At 30.9% G+C, this 23,933-nt stretch overlaps 1 protein-coding gene across 1 annotated transcript in view; it reads left to right on the top strand.

Annotated features, from left to right (window-relative positions):
- The first annotated feature begins 1,474 nt into the window (after window positions 1–1,474).
- LOC126748940 (uncharacterized) overlaps window positions 1,475–23,933 on the top strand; it is a 104,742-nt gene continuing 82,283 nt past the window's right edge. The window contains exons 1-2 of the mRNA XM_050458492.1: window positions 1,475–1,733; window positions 20,935–21,077. Of these exons, the coding sequence (XP_050314449.1) occupies window positions 1,731–1,733; window positions 20,935–21,077 (146 nt within the window). The 5' untranslated portion in view covers window positions 1,475–1,730. The remainder of the gene's footprint in view (window positions 1,734–20,934; window positions 21,078–23,933) is intronic.

Genomic DNA, 23,933 nt, shown 5'->3' with positions numbered 1-23,933 from the left:
CAAAATTAATTAAAATCCCGTTTTATGAATTTCTACGAGCTCTTAGTAATTCAAATGTATTTAAGTTGCAAGGATTATTTTATAAGGTTTGCATTTTTATTAAATTTAATGTTTTCTCTAATACCCTGAATGCTAGCTATAGAAAACTATCGAGGAAAATCATTCGCTTTTTATACTAAAGAGACTCTTCTCTAATAATGTCTGTAAGGAAATTCTAAAATATTTATGTTATGACTTCATTAAAAAGTATATTTTTCCAATCTAGATTTTGTAGGTCTCTATTAATAAGTTTGAAATTATGTGTGGTAATTAAGTATTTGCAATCTAAGCTTTTTAAAAGTCTTGCTACATTCCAGTCGAATGTGATAGTTGAGTGATAATTATATTCTTTTAAGTAGCAGTCCAAAAGACGTCTGGGCGCGTTTCTACGTCGGCTGACATTTAATACAAAATTCATATTGCACAATATTAAATCTAATGTTTTGTGAGACTCATTTTCCATGCAAAAGGGTTAAACTAAAAGGTGTTAAGTATTTGGTAGATACTTGTTTCTATTTCACAAAGGGACAGTTCATGCCACCACACACAAGAATAATCCCATTATCTCCAATCTTGCCATTTATCCAAGAAAGCTTCGAAGCAAAAGAGAATTGAGCAGCCATATCGTCTGGTAGGAGATGAACGCATTATATGTAAATTAACATGATTACGCAGCTAGAAAAAGGGGAACATACGATAGTGTCCCCTAGAACAGATAACCAAGCCTTAGAACTTAAATTTCTTGAATTAAAAAAAACACAGATTCTAAATATAATTTCCTAAATAATTTCAACAGCTTATAAATATTCCAAAATTAAAATTTGACACCCTGTATTTCTGTTATTAATAGTAATGAAATAAATTAAGGCTTGGCAGGGCCTTTCGAAAACACCCTGCATAATACATTTGCCCCTCACTGCGGCATTTTCTATTTGCTTGGCAAACTAGTTTCTTACATATTATATTGTTTATATAGCATTATACTCAGGATAAAACTGTTCAGCCAAGTCCAGTTATGATAAATAGTCAAAAAGATGTTCTCCTGAACCCGCCTTTATTCTCTAAATTGAAAATTAGCAAAAAAAGATTTGAAAAAATATTTCTCCCCGCTAAATGGATACATCGGCGCAGTTTGCCGTAAGTTCCGAACTGTTGCGCCGGAGTTCCAATATTAAATACAAGCTATTGGGGCACATAGTTTTGAAAATTGATCTTCTAATGGGATTGATGGCATATAGTTTTCTTAGACTATACGTCCGGCATTTTCAATAGGTGGTTTTTTAGGGAGAGCTAAATCTTAAATCTCGGCATCAGTTCGGAAGAGCAGGGTCGGCAGCGCAAAACCGGCGGTGTGGCTTCTGCGAAGTTGTCTTGCGCTAACCAGAAAATATATTCTGGTGTATGAGTGTTTGACGCTCATACGGTTTCTGACAACTTCAGAGTATGCCACAGCTGTTTATAGAGTGCTCTGTTTGACTCAACGTCGACACGCCGATTCATTCATAAATATACAGCGAGAGAGATAGACGTAAACTTTTCCAAACTTTTTCTACGTTTAAAAACTTTTACTTTTTTTGTATTTTCTCGATTGATTACAACCAGTATAAAGTTTTAATAGCGTTTGCCTTCTTTGTGTTGCTGATCATAAAAGTTTGGTTTTTTACTACACCGCAAACGAGAAGCGCTAAGGCATGGTAAGTAAGCACGTTGTTATTTTGTTAACTTGAATTGGGTTATAGTATTTGTTGGTTATAATCGAATTTTCTTTAATATTTTAACTTGATAAAATATTGATATTAAAAATGTTAGGACTCTAAATATATTATTCAATCAATAATACAGAATATATTGAAAAAATAAAATATTTTATTGTTGGCTAATTATTTATTGCTGTACATTATATTATACCTAATTTTTATTACGGTTTATGCATTATTTCCTTTTCCTAATTAAATGACGTTTTCTTTTTGATTGATTTTAGCAAATTTTAATTAAGATTTATTTAAATATTATTAGAACATATAGGTTTCCTCAATAAAAAAAAAACATTTTATATTTTTTTATTTTTTTCTGTTTTGTTTTTTTAACGCTTTTGGTGAATAAACAAAAAAATACATATTTAGAGAACCTTTATTTAAAAAAAATTAAATACTCAAAATGTATATTTTAATTACAATTAAAGTATTTGTTTAGAAGACAAATATAATTAATAATTAAAAAAAAATTAAAAAGAACGTTATTTAAAAAAGAGAATTTTTAAACTGAATTTTTTTGTTCTTTTTAAAACTTTATGTAATAAAATTAATTATTAGAGTTAAAATTTTTAATTAGAATTAAAATACATAGAAGGAAAAAAATTAAATATTAATAATTAAAAATTTATGTAAATTTAAAAAAGAGAGTGAAGATTAACAAATATGGGTTTTTTAAATTGGGTATCACTAAATAGTTTTTGATATTGCTTTTTTTATATTGGATCTATCATATTTTGCGCAAAAATATAAGTATAAGCATAGTGTGTAAACATTTTTTATTTATTTAAATACTTTTTTAATATTTATTTTTATGTTCAATTTTAAAAATGTATTACTCTTTAACTAAAATCTTAAATTAATCTAATAAAGCTTTTCTGGAATATTTCAATGAAGCATTCTAGGAATGTGTATTTTGATGTCAGCAGTTTTTTGTAGGATAGTCCGGGAATTTTCTCTGGTAAATTCTTAGTAGATGTAAAATATGCATCTTAACGCAAATCCCACTGACTACATTTTTTATAAACATTTTTTAAATGGTAATATTTGTTCCTTATTGACAGACTGGATTAATATTTTTTGTTTTATTCTAAACATTTAAAACCCCATTAAATAAACATTTTATTAACTAAAATATATCTTAAAATACTCCTTTAGTCTGTTTATAAGGCTGTTTCATTAAAAAAAAAAATTTTAAGCATGTCCGTTTCTAGCGATAAATTCACGAATTTTAAGCAAACTGTTATAATTTAAAACACTTAGAGGAAACAAAACCAATTTAAAGGATTTTGAGATGCTATACCCAGAATTTCTCCGAACGCAAAATTTAAATGATTACAGATATGTTTTGACGAAATAATGGAAAATTATAATTTAATTCGATAACCGTTAGAGATAAGTACAGGACTATAATAGGAAAAAATATATATATTGGAAGAAAATTACGGATTATCAAATTCTAACATATACAGGTTGTTCTGTTTTAAATATGAGGATAATTATTTTTTACCTGCGGCAAAGCTGCATCCTTAAAAATATTTTAGAGCCTTAGAGAACAGGATATCATTAACCTATGTTGATAAATTTTCAAAGAAATCTGATGTTCCATTTTCTATAAACCTAATCTACCCTCGACCCTAATATCTATCCAATATAACCCCTATATAAGCCAACTAGAAAGCTGTGGGTAGTTCGCAACGGCCAACCGCTGGCTCCAGCACTGGCCACAGACACTTTACTCCTTAATTAAAAATTAGCTTCCGTCGGCATCGATCCGACCTTCTTTCACTTATTAGCTATCGGCTTAACCTTTTTTGCCATGATCCTAGGATAATAAGCTTAGATGTAGAAATTAACGCAATAAGTTGTATTAAGTATTTGGTTTTTTCTAAAATTCTATATATATATATATAAATATAAATTTTAAATATTGCCCATTAAATTAGCACCAGGTTTTTTTTTAAGGAATGTTATTAACAAAGTGCTACAGCTTATTGTGGCCCATGTTTTTTTCATTTTAATAATAAAGAGGCAATGATTTAATGTATATAGTTTGGATTATGTAACTTTAAAAGCTAATTTATTTATTATTCTATATCTAAATATGAAAATGAAACAACTTACAATTTCTTACTAGGATATTTTTAAAACAAATGTAAAAAGTGATGGTATTTATATAGGTAAAAAAACTTTGACGATATAACTGACTATACAGTGCTTTCATTTCAAAACATCCACCCTTAATAACTTTCTTAAAAAAAAAAAAAAAAAAAAAAAAACACGTCAAATTAGATATACAGGGGAACGTTTAATTATGCATTTACTGAAGTTCTGTCAATCACCTCCTCACCTCCAGCTAACCTCACTTTAATATGTCAAATGGAAACTCCCATCGTGTGATACATCATAGTAAGGAGCGTCAAATTCTCTATTCAACGATACCAAAAAAAATGAAATCGGTAAATGTGTAAGCAAATAGATAGCGAAAATTTGGCGTAAATGAATATTTTATTTACACCAAACTTTGGTATGTCAAATGGCTACCCCATGGCGTGATACATTATTTTAAAGGGCATTCATTATGCTATCAATGGTTGTAAAAAAAAATAAAATTGATTGACCAAGAAGCAATTAAAGTAATAAATACAATAAATTGGTAGGGTAGAAAAACAAATTTAATTAGTTTAACAAATTTATTTTATTAAATGTTCAAAATGCGCGCCGTTATTAGCAAGACAATAAAAAAAGCCTATTTTCAAACTCCTTACGAACATTGGCAAGGGTATATTATTTTTATTCAATAATATAGCACCATGTTGATCCACTTGATTTTCCATAGATTGGATGATGGAAAGGTATATTGCATTTTCTAAAAGGTTTAAATAAATTTCGCTAGTCAAATTTTCTTCCAAAAAAAAATGGCCCGATTATTTCATTCCCATAAATTCCTGCCCAAACATTAATTTTTTGGGGATATTGGATATGGCCTTCCCGAAAAACATGCGGATTTTCATTATCCCAGTATCTACAGTTATGTCTGTTCACCAGGCCATTTAAAAAAAAGGTCGATTCGTCACTGAAGCAAATGTTCTTCAATAAATGGGGATCGTCGTCAATTCGCTGGCACATCACTTCACAAAATTGAATTCTCCTATCAAAATCATATTCTCCGAGTTCATGAAGAATATGAATTTTATAAGGAAAGAACTTTTTGTATGTACGGAACCAGTGGAAATATTTGTTAGTTTTGCGGCCTTTGATATAGACAAAGTTGGATCCATAGCAAATTGTCCTAGTACTTCAACTTGGCATGCTTCATCGACAACTCTATTTTCATATTTTATCTTATTGCAAATCGATCTCGTCTCTTCGAATTTTCGTATCAATTCTAATACGTATTTATGGCTCACGTTTTTATCTTGATACCTTTCATTAAATGCTCTCGCGGTTCTGCGAGCACACCGATCTTGAGCTCCATAAAGGAAAATTATTTCTATTCTTTCGGCTAGCGTATACACCATTTTATTAACTCACTATTTTAACTAAAATTGAAAAATTGCACGCATCAAACTGACAGTTTTAACAATAATAAATCGCCTGCTTTTTAAACGCCTTAAAAATGTAAGGTATTGCAGTGTTTTTTTGTACCTATTAGGTAGGTTTCGCAAAAAATATAAGTGAAATAAATACACATACAAAGTTAAAAGACTGCAAAGATTTTTGCAAAAAATTTGAAGATACTCTTTTTTCTCGCAAATAACGGTACACATTCTTTACTTAAAAAAATAAATAATTTGCTTGAACTAAATGTACTGTTTGTTACCACACATTTTAACTTCTAAATTGCTTGTTTTTTTTTTTGATGATCTATTATAAAAAATATAAGAATTTTAAAATGATGTAGGTACCACACTAAAAATTTGGCGTAAATAAAATATTAATTATTTCTAGCCATTTTCGCTAACTATTTGCTTACACATTTACCGATTTAATTTTTTTTGGTACCGTTGAATAGAGAATTTTACGCTTTTTGAAATGAAAGCACTATATAACCTAATACTCTCTATAATATCTCTAGTTTCTATAACCGCATAACTTATAACTTCTTCTAAAAATCTAATTGAAACTTATTTCTCATACCTTCCATTTTCCAGTATGTCCTACAGATGCTCTATAAGGTTTATAAGTTGGCCAGTTTATTTTTATATGTTATGTTTTAATATTCTAGTTTTCGAGTAACTGTGCTTATTTGTAATTTAAAAACTCTCTTGTTGCTATTAAATCACGACCCTAAAATTTGAAGTCTAAAAGAATCTGTAATCAGTTGCGATAGTGTTTAGGTTTCAAGTTTAAAGCATATCACACTATCGAGTATTAAGTGCGCTTTATGAGATGATTATTTTAACGCCAGCATTAGGCAATATAGTTCTTAATTGCTTCTTAATTCCAATAGGAGACCGAAGTCTTCAATTATTGCTTTTTTGCAATTGTTGTGGTTTTGTATAAATTTAAGTAGTTACTTTTGATTTAAAGTGTTAAGCATGATATTTTATATAACATATTCATAATTAAAATATATAAGATAATAATAAACAATTTAATTGTTAAACTGTTTAACCCATAACTTAATATGTTTAACCCATTGTTAAACATATTTTTACAAAATTATTCCACATGATTAAGGAACTATGTACTAAAGTTTAAAATAACCCTGTTTAACAACTAGCATAGAAGAACACAAAATTCTAAATATGCTAGTTGTTTGGGATTTTAACATGAATATGCTAGATAGTTATGCTTCTCATATTGTTGAGTTGCTTAATATTTTGGATACGTTTAGTCTCAGTCGGATGATCTTAGAACCAACGAGAATATCTCATGTAACTTCTATATTAGGTCTACATCGAAAGTGCATCTTGAAATTTCATTTATCTTATTAACAACGTTGATTCAAAAGTAATAATTTTAAGCATTTTTTATATACACATGCTCCGTCAAGAATAAAAAATGGTAAAAGAAGTCGTATATATCCTAGGTAACAGATAACATCAGGTTTATGAAAAATCTTTGTAAACAAGTATTTAATCACTTTAAGCATAGTAAGGACTCTGATCCAATTAAATGTTCTTAAAAATAAAAATAAAATAATTCCATATCACCTAAAAAATGTTAACCAATTAAACAGATATTTTACTGAAATGGAAAAAATAATAGAAATGCTAAACCTGATTTGCTGAATTTTTCTAACAATAACTTGTTACATAACATGACTTTTCAATTTACTCATGTTGATGAAGAATTAATTTATAAAATTGCTCTTAATACAAAATCTACAGCTTTTGGTGCAGATAAATTAAATATTATACTTCTTTCTCTCTGCTATCCTTTTATACCATATATAATACACATCATAAATAGTTTTATTAAAATAATACCTAACGTTTTGCCTCTGGCTAAAGTTAATAACACTACTGAATTAAGTCAACTAAGATCATTATCAATCTTGCCAGCATCCTCAAACATTTTCGAAAAAGCTATGGAAACTTGGAAAATTAACTATGTTTATAGACTTAATGTTATTCCTTCTAAGCAGTCGGGATTTAGACTCCGATATAGTTGTTAGACGGCACTGTATGATAAAGTTGACGAAATTGCCACTTCTCAAGATTCTGGAAATGCAACTATCTTGCTACTCTTAAATTATTCCAAAGCTTTTGATATGATGGACCATAATATGTAATCATGATTGCGATTTCAAAATATATAGACTCTGTGGAAGCTTCGTTTTCTATAATTAATTCATTTTGTAACACAGAAAATAGCGAGGGTAAAAAATCTGAATTTTTGAGTGTCAAATAAGGAGTATCTCAGGGCCCACTTCTATATAGCATATACATCTTCTCTATGCACACGATACTCAAATTTCACTATTTATACCTAGTTTAGCTGCTGTATCAATAGAACCAATAAATAATGACTTAGAGGAATTACTGAAATCTTCTGAAGACAATTTACTGAAAATAAATCCTAACAAATCAACAGTCATTCTATTCTGCATTTAAACTTATAAAAACCACTTGCAAAACAGTATAAAACTGAAACTAGACAACAATATAATAGAATTTAAGGAATCAGTTAAAAATCTAGGCTTAATATTGGATTATAAATTAAAATTGAAAGAATATATTACTTGTTGTTTTAAAAAGGCATATTCGATGTTGAAAATAACTTATTCACGTAGATATTATTTATCGCAAGAAACTAAGGCTATTCTCTGTAAAACACTCGTTTTATCATTTTTCAACTTTGCTAATCTCGTATATGGGCCTTTTTTGGACAGACTGGACATAAAAAGAGTTCAAAAAGTGCAAAATTGCTATCTGAGACTTATATTTGGCATAGAGCGTAAACAGAACATCTCACAAATTGTCTGAAATAGAGTAGCTTAATATGAGTTGACGGCTCACTTTACATTCGGCAGTATTTTTTTTTATAAAATAATTAAATTGAAATGTCTTTCATATCTCCACACATATATAAATATCGCACCGATGTTTATAACATCAATAATCTAAAATTAAAGCTTTTTACTATCTCTATCTCTCCCTCTTCCTCTTCTCTTCAATTTCTCTCGTAATTTTTAAACTAAAAACAGAAATGTTTTTTTTTCGTTGCTCACTGTTTTGCGGCCATGAATTTATTTTTTATATCATTTTTCCTTTGCTCCAGCAGCAACCTCTCTTCGGAGGCAAGCTGATGTAGCCTTTTATTCCGAATAGTTTATAGTTTAACTATGTATATAATTATTATTTGGGAATAAATAAACCATTATTATTATCATTATTATTATTATTATTATTATTATTATTATTATTAAATTGATAATTTTTTCTACAGTTTCTTGTATATGACTTCAAATATAAAATGTATTAATAATAATTTATCTTATAACATAAATTATTTATTATATTGTTTTTAATTATCATAGCTTAACTAGCTAAGGGAGAAACTATTTATTAAAATATTTATGTCATTTTGTTTTATTATAAGTATTATGTTAATGCATCTTTAAAACGTTAAATATATTCCTGTAAAACTGATTGACATGTTATATATGTGGCTATATATATTTATTTTAAAATTGCGGCTAAACATAAAAAACTACGTCGTTACCAAGGAACATTTTATGTTACTTACCCAATAACCTCAAAGTAGGCCACATTTTACCGTGTTTTCTGGAAAAATATTTTCAGAAATATATATTGTAAATCATTGACTCTTAAGCTACAATTTTCTGGTTCACCTGTTAATTTTGGAGTTAATAAAAATATAGATTTCGAAATGGGGAGTTCGTACTTTTGTAAAATGGAATGTTTAATATATAGTAATGTATTTTACATATCAAGAATGACTGAAACTTGCAAATATACAGTACAAAATCGTGTTTTTAAAGATTAAATTTACTTGAAAAATCTTACGGTATTTTATCTATTGGTACTTCTAGGACCTTTGAAAATATTAACATATTTTTACAAATCAGTGCTCGTATCACATTCCAATAAGCTGATAAGAGTAAGATTCTATTACGAAATCGAAAAGATTAATTCCAATGGTCTGAAAGAAATATAGATATAAAAGTATAAATATAAAATTATAATACGTTAGTCAAAATTATTAATTATGAGAAACATAGATTTTATTTTTATATATTCTTGGTATGATAGCCTATCACAGTATTCATGTAAGTAAGAATAGTGAAAATTGGACCAATTTATTAAATTAAAAAAAATACAATTAAAAGCGAACATAGTTTTTAAGGTATATTTACGATATAAGCCCAACACAAAGGGAATTATTAAAATTGGTGATTTACGTTAAAATGATTTTCGGGGCGACACATTTTAACGCATATACATTGTGTATTAATAGAGTAGAATTAATGCGTAGGTTAAAAAATACCTATGATTTGGAAAACTTCACTTAAAAGCCTCAATAGCACTTAATTATAGTCGAATAATTTTGCATCAAAATGAATCTGGACAGAGCCAGCTAAAATTTGCATGTTTCATTTTTATAATTTTGTTTCGATAAAGTGATTTTAAATTTATTTTAGTATCAAATTTTATAATAATAGAGCTTTCACAAATGTCAGCTACGAAATATTTACAATTTACGCAAATTAAATTTTTGTCCCTATTAAACAAGTTTTTATGTATTATTGCATAAAATAAATATGTTCATAAATGAACAGTTTGAGATATAGAGCAAAAGAATATATTTATTATTTTCAACATTAATTAAATCACTATTTACAGCTTAGCCAATTAGCCATGTTTGTATTAAAGGAAATAGAAGGAATAGATTTATAACACCCGCATCCAAAACATCTTATAGCAGGGATATAAAATAATTAAAAATAATAGTAGTAATAATAATGAAAACAATGTACTAAATATCAATTGCAGTGTCAACTTAAAGACAGCTCCCCAACAACATAGTTATGGGGTCTTATATACTATCAATGAATTTTTCTTATAATAATTTATTTAAAAAAAGTCGATATTAAACCCGCCTCGCTAGATTACCAGCACTTTGCTTATCGTATTTTGAAAACCATTAGTGGATAGCGAGATCTTTGTGATATATTTATTTACTACGAATGCCATGTTATAAAGAGACAAGCGTTTAAAAATTTTCTCATAAAGTCGAGGAATGGCTATGAGATGTCTGATTTTAATAGCAGCTGCTTGTATATGTAGCTTTAAATATTATCTTGTTAAACAGATAGAGTGGGTGTTGATTCTTAAGTATTTCATAGCACAAAAGTATATAATATGTATGTAGAAGTAATATTGGGACTCTAAAGGAACAGAACCTTATAATAGGCATTAATTTCTGCAAAAACAGAGAAAAAAAGTCAAACTCAGAAAAGTAAGTTCTGAAAGTCATTTGATAAGCCTTAGAGCTCCACAAAGTCACTTAAAGTTATAATTCATACATAGTAGTGATCTAATTAATATAAACCAATATCATATCTAATACTCTTTCTATGTAATCTAATAGTTTTTTTTATGGATTAAGTCAACTATGATGTTAAAAACTAGTGCAATTTTCCATAAAGAAAGCATTACTAGGGAGGAAATACATACCTAAAGATATGTAGGTATTTCCTCTACTAAAGGGTGTTTTTTTTAGAGGCGGAGAACTTTAAATTAAAATTAAACACAAAATATTTTATTGATATGAACGAATTTGCTTTTATATTAAATAATTTTTTTTGGCATTAATATTTAAAAATGATTTCGGGCATGTGGCCCCCACAGGTGGCGCGTACGTGGCGTAATCTAGAGGTCCAATTTTCACACACTCTTTCCAGTACTGCAGGCTGTAATTTCGGCAATCACGCGTCGTATGTTGGCTTCCAAGTGCTCAAGTGTTTCGGGTTTATCAGCGTAGACATGCGACTTAACATAGCCCCAAAGAAAATATTCTAATAGCGTCAAGTCGCACGAACGAGCTGGCCAGTTTACAGGTCCATTCCTTGAAATTATTCGTTAGTCGAATGTCTCTTGCAGTAAATTAATTGTTTGGCGCGCTGTATGGCACGTGGCACCGTCCTGCTGAAACTACATTTCTGCAACGGCTTCCAACTGAGGCACAAAAAAGTTGGTTATCATGTTTCTGTATCGCTCACCGTTTACTGTAACGTTCTGACCATCAGCATTTCTGAAGACATAAGGACCAATGATTCCACCGGCCCATAAAGCACACAAAACGGTTAGTTTTTCTGGATGTAACTGTGTATGTTTCTGATTCTCATCCCCCCAAATTCGGCAATTCTACTTGTTTACATAGCCATTTAACCAAAAGTGTGCTTCATCACTGAACAAAATTTTCATATGAAATCGTGGATCAGCAGCAATCTTTCCTTCCGCCCATTCAGTAATGTACTACTTTAATGTACGGCGCAAAAGATGATCCTGGGGTTTCAACTCCTGGACAAGTTGAATTTTATATGCTCGCAATCCGAGATCTTTGCGCAAAATTTTCCATAAAGTGGATGGACATAAGTTCACTTGTTGAGAACGACGACGAATTGACACATTTGGATCATTATCAACACTATGCTGCACAGCAGCTGTCGGTTGTTGCGTGCGCACTGTACGGCGTCTTACGGAATGCGTTTTGTCGACTAGAGTAAAAGTATTACGAAAACGATCAACAGTTTCTCGAATTAATCTCTCTGAAGGACGATTATGAGCACCATAAAACTCACGTAATGCCCGATGTGTTTCTCGAATAGAACCACGTCTTTCAAAATAAATTTGAACAATTTGGAAACGTTGCTCCGACGTGAGTCTGTTCATGAAGAATTACCAAACCAAACTAATCTAAAAATAACCCAGAACTGTCAGGTCGGCTGTCATAAAAAATAGTGTTGCCAAATGAAAGTTCTCCGCCTCTAAAAAAAACACCCTTTATATGTTCATTAGACAAAATAAATCAATAAAAAAAGTTGCCTCTTACTTGCCTTGTTTTAACGGAACAACAATCTGAAAAAAAAATATCTGTATTTATTTCCTAAGCAAAAAAAGAAAATTGGAAAAGCCTTTAATTTATTAAGAATTAAAGATTTTATCTGAAATAGGCTTTTTGCACGAGAGAGGCATAAAAGTGTGGGACGGTCTTGTTGTTTTGACTACATGGATCGATAAAGTAAAAGCAAATTGCGTTTGTTCCAGTGATATTTCTTAATAATGGCAATTCTATTACCCTGACCGATAGACGACTCCGTAAGCTCTTCAATATCGGGCATCACGATTTTATTCCTTTTAAGACATCCATATTAAAATTCGGAGTAGTTATCTCCTCCAAGTGATTTCAATACTTGACACAATATTTCTAGCTAGTTTACATATGTTATATGGAGTAGCTATAACTTCCCATTTATTTTCTGTCAAACCAATCTTTGACACGTAATGACATAATATAAATGACATAAAACACGTAATGACATCAACTCCAAATAGAGATATACCATTTTTACTAAGTAATATCTACTACCGTGCTGCGATTGAATGCCTTCTTTGCATGATTAAGATCTAGTAATTTATCCCACTACCGGATCTTTTCTTATCCAGGTTAGACAGGTTACCAGTTGTTACCACTATTGTAACTTATACCTAAACTGGTTCTAGAGGTTAGTCTATCCTTAAACTGTGCTAGCATGCGCTGATATTTTTATTTCAGAAAGTAATTTGCAATACTAAGGTTTTATGACATATAATGGATTGTGGCCCTTCATGATCGGCATCTGAACATCCAAATAATTTTTTTGTTAAATACACATGGCTTCAAAAGTTTTGCATCACCCTTGCATTTCCGAAAGTTTTTTTTATCGGCCAAAATAAGTTGTATATTAATATAATAAACAAACTTATTTTTTAATACAAATTAAAATTAATAAATTAAAAGTTTTTCTTAATAAAGTTAGGAAAAAACTTTTTAATACCGTGTATTTTCAACTCTAGCTTTTATGCAAGCTTGGAGACGCCTGCCCACACTGTCTACGAGATCGGTGTTAAATTTTTAAGAAATATTGTGCTATTCTTCTTGAGCAGCAAGCTCCTGTATAGTCCTAGGTGGGTTTCTGCATACTAACGTGTAACTAATCAACAATAGAGCCCTTATATTCTCTCAACTATCCAAAGATTGTTGCTATGGCAATAGCAGCAACATGGATGGGAGGCGTACATTGGCGACAGGTTTGAAGTGTCGCCGATCATTAAGAGTACCCCGACTACAACCTGAGCATAAAGTCAGTAGAATACAGTGGGCAAAAGAGCTCATGACTTTACCTGCAGAGTTTTGGAACTCAAATAGAGCTGCCCAGCTTACTCATGCACACCCCATAACATTTTTTACTGGAGCAACTGTTATGTTCTGGGTTTATATCATAATAATAATAATAATACTTTTTTATTTGCACATATATATCCAATAGCTTAGCATCGTCAAAAAGTATAGACTGTCAAACGCCAATAATACAGTGCATAAAGGGAGACATTAATGTATCAATGTTTTACCTACATAACATAGCAAACAAAAAACTTACATTTTGTTTACAATATAAAACAAAATACAATTTTGGTTCGCATCAGAAATGCTCACTAAGTATATATGAAACATTTGTTATACATAGCATTTGATATAATATTCGATAAATTTTGATAGACTAGGTTAAAGATATAGGTGCCTACTATTTACTGTGCTAAATCTAAAAGAGTGTGTTCTAGCAAACATCAGACATTGGTGGATGTATAGGCCAGGCATTGTCATAATTTTTAAATTTTTAAATAAAGGTCTACAAGTATCTGTTGGTTTTTTGTTTTCTATAATTCTGAGTGCAGAGTTTTGCAACTTAAATGCTCTCTGCCAGTCAGCCGAGTTACCCCAAAATAACAGTCCATATGACAACTTTGATTGAAAAAGTCCCATATACGCCATTCTACATACTACTGGAGGCGCCAATTGAACAATTCTGCGCAACAGAAAAAGAACCGACGAGAGTTTTATTGCCAGATCTATTATATGGCTCTTCCATAATAATTTATTATCTAGATAAACACCCAGAAATTTGATCGCGTCTATTCTCTAATATCTTTCCCTTAAAGAGAAATTAACCACCTCTGTTTTATTTAGATTCAAACATAGATTATTGTCAGCAAACCATGCTTTTAACTTGTGAAGTGTTGCACTAGTTCTGTAGGGAAATCAGATCTGAATGCCGACTGAGAAGAATTGTGTCATCCGCATATTGTACAGACATCACCTCTGAGAAGTGGGCGGGTAATTCATTTACATAAAGTAAAAACAGAAGAGGATCAAAGATTGATCCCTGAGGCACCCCTGCTGTTATTGGAAGTATGGAGGATGTTCTTCCTCCACAAGTCACCATCTGCTGACGCTCACAAATGTAGGACTGGATAAGTTCCAGGCAAATACCCCGGATACAATAAAAATCAAACTTGCTCAACAAAATATTGCGAGACACAGTCGAACGCTTTTGAGAGTTCGCAGAAAATTGCACCCACTGTCTTGCCCCCCTCAAATGCAACAGCCAGGTAGTCTACCATTACCCTGAGTGCATCAGCAGAGGAGCTTCCTTTTCGAAAGCCAAACTGCGCTGGTGAAAGTAAATTATGTTTATCAAAAAAAGATATGTCAACGTTGGTTTAGACAGAGCTCAATGGGCTTGGATAATATCGGTATTATTGATATGGGTCAATGATTTCCTGGATTATCCATATGTATAATTATATACCATTAGAGATATATCTATACTATATATATATATATATATATCTCTAATGGTTACACATATTAAAGTCATATTTAAAGCATAAATACTAGTGATAGAGACATGAGGAAAATTCTACACCCTTACGTCAAACTATGACGAGGCTCTCGTTTTTATTGATGATATAGCCCAACCTCACCGTATCAGAGCTATAAATGAATGTTTGTGGAATCGAAATGCATCAATTCTTTGAACTGGTCCGCACTATTGCCAGACCTGAATCCCACGCATAGAACATGCCTGGGACATGCTTTCCAGGGCATTGGCAATAGGCAGAAACCAACCTAGAGCTTCGTGCTGCAGGAAGAATGGCACAATATTCCTTAACAGCATATCATGAATCTCATAGACAGTGTGGGTAGGCGTCTTCATGCTTGCATAAACGCTAAAGGTGGAACTACACGGTATTAAAAAATTTTCCAATACCTTTATTAAGAAAAACTCTCAATTTGTTAACTTACATTTGTATGAAAAAATAAACCTCTATTTAAAAAAAAAATCTTAAGGGTAATAAAGTCTTTTTACATGCAAATAATTTAACAGCAGATTCCTTTAAAAAAATGAGAAATTAATTAATGATAAACTTAATGTATTTTTTTCGAATAATGGCCATAAATTTAGCATTTAGTTTATGGCTTTAATAAAATTTGGACCATCGGTTTTTATATGGCACATGTTAAAATTAACATTTTTAAAAGTTATTTCATAGAGGGCGCCACCAGCAACATTTTTATAATTTTTTTGTTTTAACTCCGTAACTTTTTTACGATTGGCATAATTTCATTTTTTATTTAGAATATGCATTCTACAAACAATTTTGCTTAAAAAAGGTATATTTTAAAAATCTGGATATAATTCACTATTTTCGAGATATTTACATGTCGATCATGGCAAATATTCATAATTTTTGTTTTAAATTTCTTTTCTTGTATTTTATGATTCATTCGAAGAATCATAAAGCAATTTAAATAGTTTATGAATGTCATATTTTTGAGTGAATTGAATATTTTTTTATTTATATTAGGTGTTAAAGTTGTTCATTAATATTAATATCAAAAGTTATTCAATCCATAATAACATTCCTTAAAATGTATGCCGTCAATCTCCATCCATGTGATTCCCTCTAATAAGCTGGTAATAATATATTTTAAAACACCCTGTATTATTACAAAATAATAATTACAAACAAAAAAACAAAAAGTGAAATTAAAAATATGAGAAAAAAGTATAGAAGAATAATATGCACATCCCATGCTTATCTCTTGCGATTTTTAAGTGTTTAACCTAAATATAAGCACAATAAAAAATATTCTTAAATATTTTGCATTGGAAACAGGAACTAATATATGGAATATGGCAATATAATATACATTTGATCTATGCTAACTTTGTTATCCACTTCACACTCTTCAGGCGGTGACCTATCTCCTTTGCAATATAACATACACCTTTTTAAATCGATTTATTTTGCATCCTGGCGAAAATATATTCGCTGAAAGTTTTGTCTAGAGCGGCTCTATTCTTGAAATAAAGACTCTTATTTTATTATAAAGGGAAATTCTTGAGTTTTCGTACTCTATATATCTAAGAATATTCTATTAAGAATATATATGTAGGAACATTTTATGTATTTATATTAATGTTTTACTGTAGGGATAAATAGCGTATATTTAAATATTGATTATACATTACAGTACAACTAGTATGAAATGCATCTTCCAAATATATAATGCTATATTATGCAATGCATATAGATATATACAGATAAATACAAACTTATTTGTATAGTATTTCTTTGATTTTATTAGTCACAGACCGTTACCTGATAAGTTGGTATTCTCCAAATAGTACGGTCAATAACCAAAAATTGTTCTCTATCATATATATAAATTATATAAATAATTTTTATCTCGAAATAGCAAGGAAATAATTGTGGATCGAACTTTCAATAAATATTATCAATCTTGATATATCAATAACCGTTCCATTTTCCCGAATCAACAGTAGCATATTTGATGTCAAATTGTTTGAATGATTGGGTTGGGGATATTCGATCAATAACATCGTAACTTTTGATTTTTTTGATTTATTCTTAATAAAGAATAATCTATAACAAAGAAATGTTGAATTTTGTTATCCAAGTAAAATTAATACGATTATAAATAAAATATGGTCAGCTTATTCCAGGAAATCCAGGACGAATTTAGAGGAAAATTTTAGGCGGGGAACTTAAGAATTAAATGATTGTATTTGCGATAATGCATCAATAGGGATAAGTTATATCTTTAATGGTAATATTAATTATATTATTACATAAATTTTATAGATTTTTGCATTTTAATGTATAGTATGTTTACCCATTTAAGAAAATCTTTTCAACTCGTATTCGGGTATTACTTCAATGTCATAGTTTACATGACGGGGAGCTAGCATGTTTAGGCTCTCTTGCTACATACACATACTTCTGAGCCAAGTTTTGATCCGACGCAAAGAAGTAAATGACCTCGGCTCTACCAACGGTGGATAGCAATGTGCACAAAAGAGACAAATTAAAAATACTAAGTTTCGGTCTTAAAATATTTGTATATCCAAGGTTACATGTTTCGCTTAAAATAAAGCATCATCAGACCTTATAAACCAGTAGTATCTCTCACGGGATGACAAAACAGGTCATCAATGTCAAAAATATTTTGAGGCGTTGAGTGTTTTTATTTTGTCTCTACTTACGTAGAACTTTTTTTTAGATAATGTACGAGTTCATTCAATTTGAAAATGTTCACAGAATGTGAAGTAGTGTGTGAATATTTGGATAGATGTCCTTATCATACTTATTTTATGCTACCTTGCAAAAAACTTACCAAAACCCTCGGCAGCTAATTAATTCAGCTCTTTCTTTTTCTGCCAATTTTGTATTTAGTTTGGGTAGAAGTAGACTTAATATTGTGTCGGCTTCTGATGACCCGTTAGTACATTAGGACTACCCGTCTGAACGTACTTAACGACAGTTTGAAGAAAATAAAAGGCCAAAAGTAATTGAACCCTTTATTTGCTTTATGGTAATAGTTTACAAAATGATTTGCACTGAACGCTTGATAAAAAACAACAGTGGAGCTGACGACCAATTAACAAAAAACATCTGAACGTCGGGCAAACAGGCAAAAGTAAAAAAAACCGCGCCTTCAAAGAAATACGGCCCTTCCGTAAAAACTCTGTCGCGCTTACATGCTAACTAAAAAGAAATTGAAACTTTTTTAGAGAAGTGTGTTTTCAAATTGGAACTGAAAAAGTTTCAGGAAGGGACTCTGCCTCAGTTTCTCCCTTCTCACCTTGGATCCGCCACTGTAATATTCCCAGTATATATTTATTAATATATGTATATTCAACTTTTTTTCTATTAATTATATTTACTTATATCAATGTCCTAACTATGTAGACATTAAAACAATTATTAAGAGAAAGATACTCTACTATTAACCAAAAATGTATAAAAGAATAAAGCAGTCCTTTTCTACATTTACAATTGCTTTGAATCATTATCCTTGTAACTGAAAATTTGCGAGCAATATGAGAGCAAAAAGACCATTTCGTTTTAGAACATGCAATACTAATTAAAAAACGTTCAGTCTAGTATTAGCATTCAGCGCGTCTACACCCTAAGAATTTCTACAAATGGACAAAAGCGCAATTAAACTCGACTTTACCATCATGAACGTTTTTCTTCTAAAGTAGCGCTTATATTTAAACATGAACGCACTGAGCATATATGCAGGAAATTCTTTCATAATCCCCAGAATAATAAAAATGTATTTTTTGACGAACAGGCTAATACAGTCTTTTGCAAACACATCACCTTGGCGTGCACTTTAAAAGGTTGGTTTTTGAATAATAGCATGCACATTTATTTATTTAATATTTTCCATATGCATCTTTTTATAGAAATTGAAATGCAACAAAATATTAATTAACAAAATATTTTATCATTGAAGTGATAATCTTGCTAGCTACTGTTTAAATTGATATAGAGGTTCGGAAATCGATTATTACGCATAGAAAAGTGCTTAAGGGCGAAATATCGCCACGCGCATGTATACATTTTATGAGCTCTGCTACTCACCTAGTACGTCATTGTTTTTCAATAGGGCATTAGTACTTAGTAAGCGTCTGACTTTGATGATTTGAGTAATTCCACACATGTTCAAAATTTAGGGATATTGAATTATTTCAATTACAAAGTGGTTTTAAATGTTCAAATTTAATATTTTTTAGAACCGTTTTAAGTAAAGATATCCCAGTAATAAATGAATTATCACGTTATATCAGAATATTGATTTTCGTGAGAAAAATTGAAATTTATTTTCAATATATGCAAAACAAGAAAAAATTGTAATCAGAATTCTACAAAAAAATAGAAAAGTAAAAAATTAATATGAAATGTGTGAAATGCCCTTTCATGCAATAATTGTGACTCTACAACGTTTTTCTCTGCCAAGGATTAAGTTTTCCAGATCTTTTTGGGGGAACTGCTATCCAACACTGTTAAAGATCTTGAAACAGCTGATCTCGGCTTTGATACTGATTCTGGCTCGATATCTCTAATAAAGAACTCTTCGCTAAACCATATCCCAGACATGCTCTATAGGATTGAGCTTAGGTGATTGAGATGACCAGTCAAAAACAACAATGTTCTGTTCTTTCAATAAACTTCGTGTTATATTTTGGGCGTATGGAACAACAATACGTTCTAGAATATTTCTAACGTAGCGGTCTGCTAATAAGAAAAGATCCAGAAGAACGAGCTCAGTTCGACTCCCAGGAAAAGTTCCTGCGCATACCATAATTATGCCTCCTCTATAACTGTGAAAGAAGTTTACAGTGAGTGTGATGGATTCGACTTCTTATGCCAGGTACCCTCCATACACGTACTCTTTGATTTAATCGTTGCCATCTCCAAGGCCTCCGGCATATTATATTACCTCATGTCAACATCTTGTAGATGGTATGTGTTGAAACAGTCAACATATGAGCTCCGCGCAAATAATTTATTAAATGTGGTGCTGTTACTGTGTCGTTTCTTCAAGCTTCTAAATGAACATCTGGATCCATATGAGAAGTAGTCACCCTTGGTCGACCCAAATGCCTTTCGTGTGTGGTTCCAGTCTCCCGATAACGGCTTCAGAGGCGAGAGATAGCGCTCTAAGTGGTATCTATAGCATATATACGTCAATTTGATGCATTTTAAGCTCAAGCATCCCCCCAGCCCTTAACATCTTATTATCTAGTAAATGACGTCTAGGAATATTTAAACAATTTAAAAAACACCTTTGCAGTACTAGACTTGGCAAAGGACTAATAATATTATACATTATCGATATTCTGTATTTTAGGCATCTTTAAAAAACCATTTTTTTGTGAGTAAAATATTTGCAGATGAATTTAAATATTTATAATAATGTCACTGATAAAATAAAGACTATACGGAACAAATTCCTAAGGATTATGGCTTAAAGACTCAGACTTACGGCAGTAGGACTATGTATAAAGAGTCAGAGTTTTTACATTAATTTATCTATAGGAACATTAATTAGATCGGGTTCATATTTCATATCATCATAACAATTCTGGTCTTGACCAATTTTATGCAGCGCACAAATTTTTAAAAAAAAATTTAATAGCTAACATATACATAAATGATTTTGTTTTTATAATTCGACTTTATATTTTAATTACTTACTCCACATAGTGAAATATTTGTAATATTTAAAGAAAATATATTTGATATTTCAGATGCTCATAGGCCTTCTGGTATGGGGCATTATTCTATCTCTGGTTCATGGTTTGCCCGGAGCTAAATATAGAAGTCCCGGAGAGGTTGTCAAGAACCAAATTCAGCCTGAGCCGACCTGTGAAGAACTTAAAGCAATGTGGAGGTTAGAATAAATTAGTAAATTATGAAAAGGATTAGTCCAACTAGAAAAACTAGACAACTAGTTTTCATGTAATATTACTAAAGAATCAATCTTTATTTATCATTAATAACGTAAACTTTATTTTGGAGATTTATTTAGTCTTTTGAATTTTGCCAACACAGTATCCAAATCTAAAATATTATAATAAAGATATTATTACATAATTAAAAAATATTTAAAGACTGTAAAATTAAAAAAAAAACAAAACTTCTCTATTCTTACTAGCTATGAAAGCACGTATTTCGAACGAATTTCAATATAATATGTATAAAAATTTCTCTTCGCACAGAAAAACGTGATTTAATATAAACATTTAAAACCCTGAAAAAAATTGGCTCGATGATTTAAAGCAGAAAATTGAGATATATTATATTAAGAAATGTTATATTATGACTGAGAATTCAAAAAAATTTACGAGTATTTAATGAAAGTAGTAGTTTTATTTTATTACCACTTACGAGGGTTCATATTTATAATTCAGGCCTAATAATAAAAACAGAAATATTTATAATCAAAATTAAATTACGAGACCACTAACCAAAATTCTTTATTTTTACTCTCGACACGTGTTTCGCTAATGATAAAAGCATCTTTGGGAAAAGATTAAAACTAAACTAAAACTACTTACAAATCTCCTTATACAGTGCATCCCAAAAGTTATGTCTAAATTCATTTAAAATTCAGGGGTGTGTTCGAAAAAAAAACGCTCGGACTCGTGGATTTTTATTTCAAGTTGCGCATTTTTCTACGTGAAGTTTGTATATACAGGGTTGCTCAAAAATAAATTACGACCATCAACTTAATTTTTTCAAATAAAAGCACCTTTTTTTATTTTGTCTTTGAATTTCGCGTGGAATTCTACGTATGTTTCGTGCATCTTGTCCTATGCCTAAAGTCAACAGTTATCGAAAAAAAGACGACCAAACATTATTATTGAAGTTCACCTTACGAGTCAGCTTAAGAATTTTTATACAGAACAAACATTCATTCGTGTTTTTTAATTGTTGGCTGGTGACCGTGTATTTTCATAAAAACTGTATGACAGTTGTACGCCAAACAGATATTGTCAAGTGTGAAGTGTACGAGCAAAGTTGCGGTTTTCACAATGGTAAAGTTAACGGAACGAGAAAGAATAGAAATTCTGTGCATGGTTGGGTTTGGTGATAGAACACGTACTCAAAGAGAAGCTGCTCAATTATTCAATGAAATCCATCCTGATCGTCCTCCGATATGTCAAAAGGTGGTGAGTAGAATAGAGGCTAAATTTAGAGAATTTGGTCATGTTAGAGATCTGCCGAAATCTGGTCGTCCTGCTCGAGATGAAAATGAACAACTTGACGTTTTGCTTTCTTTGGAAGAAAATCCATGCACACCTCTGTCGCAGATTGGGGCAAATTTGCACATGGCGAAATCTATAGTTAACCGAATAGTTAAAAAGCACAAATATCACCCCTACAAAGTTATTCCTGTGTTCCTGTTAGTTGATGACTATTTCGATAGGCGAAATGAGCTTTGTGAACGCTTACAAAACATGTGCAATCTAAATAATAATTTAGTAACAAATATTACTTTTTCCGATGAAGCCACGTTCTGTTTGAATGGTGTGTGAACAGACAAAATTGTCGATATTCGGTAACAGAAAATCCACATTGGATGATGGCGGTATACACCCACTCCCCTCAAAAACTAAATGTGTGGTGTGGAATAGTGCGCGGAAGAGTAATAGGTCCCTTTTTCTTTGAACAGACTTTAACGGGACAAGTGTATCTCGATTTTCTCCAATTTGAATTAGTTCCAGCATTACTAGTTTTATTTCCAAATCCATTGGACCCAGACTATCCTGACGAAGAACTAATTTTCCAGCAGGATGGCGCTCCTCTGCACTATGCTGCCACTGTGCGTACATTTTTGGATGAAACCTTTCCCAATCTATGGATAGGAAGGAGAGGACCCATCGACTGGCTTGCTAGGTCGCCTGACCTAACACCAATAAAATTTTTGTGTGGGGATACCTCAAGTCGAAGGTATTTGTTAATAGGCCAAATAATCTAGACGACTTGAAAGAGAGAATTCGCAGAGAAGTCTGCGCCATAACTCCGGAAATGATTGAAAATGTGCAACGAGACTTTATTGATCGCCTTGGATATTGTCAAGCCGTGAATGGCGATCATTTTTAATATTTAACTTAATTTTTGTTCTTTTTTTATTTGTTACATGAATCGTCTTTTTTTCGATAACTGTTGACTTTAGGTATAGGACATAATGCATGAAACATACGTAGAATTCCACGCGAAATTCAAAGATGAAATAAGAAAAAGGTGCTTTCATTTGAAAAAATGAAGTTGATGGTCGTAATTTATTTTTGAACAACCCTGTATATACAAACTTTACGTACAAAAATGCGCAACTCGAAATAAAAATCGACGGGTCCGACCGTTTTTTTTTCGAACACACCCCTGAATTTTAAATGAATTTAGACATAACTGTTGGGATGCACTGTATACTAATGATGTAACTAATAGAGCGGAAAAGGCAATGAAACATGGCCAAACAAATCTTAAACACTAACTAAACTTTATTATAGTCAATTATGTTTATCGTTAGCGAAACACGTGTCGAGAGTAAAAGTAAATAGTTTTGGTTAGTTGTAAAACTGTCTCGTAATTTGAGCAGCACACCAACGGTTCCAACTATAGGACAATTAAAATTAGTTTTATTGTTCTTCAAAATATTCTCACATTATAATCAATACACTTTTGTCTGCGTTTAAACTAATATTGCGGAGGGTTGTTGGGTCGGGTCAGAAATGAAACAGAA

This window comes from Anthonomus grandis, chromosome 22 (genome assembly GCF_022605725.1).
Source record: "Anthonomus grandis grandis chromosome 22, icAntGran1.3, whole genome shotgun sequence".
NCBI classification, from domain to species: Eukaryota; Metazoa; Arthropoda; class Insecta; order Coleoptera; family Curculionidae; genus Anthonomus; species Anthonomus grandis.
The sequence above is the reverse complement of the archived record's forward strand: the minus strand, read 5'-3'. Positions and strand labels throughout refer to the sequence as shown.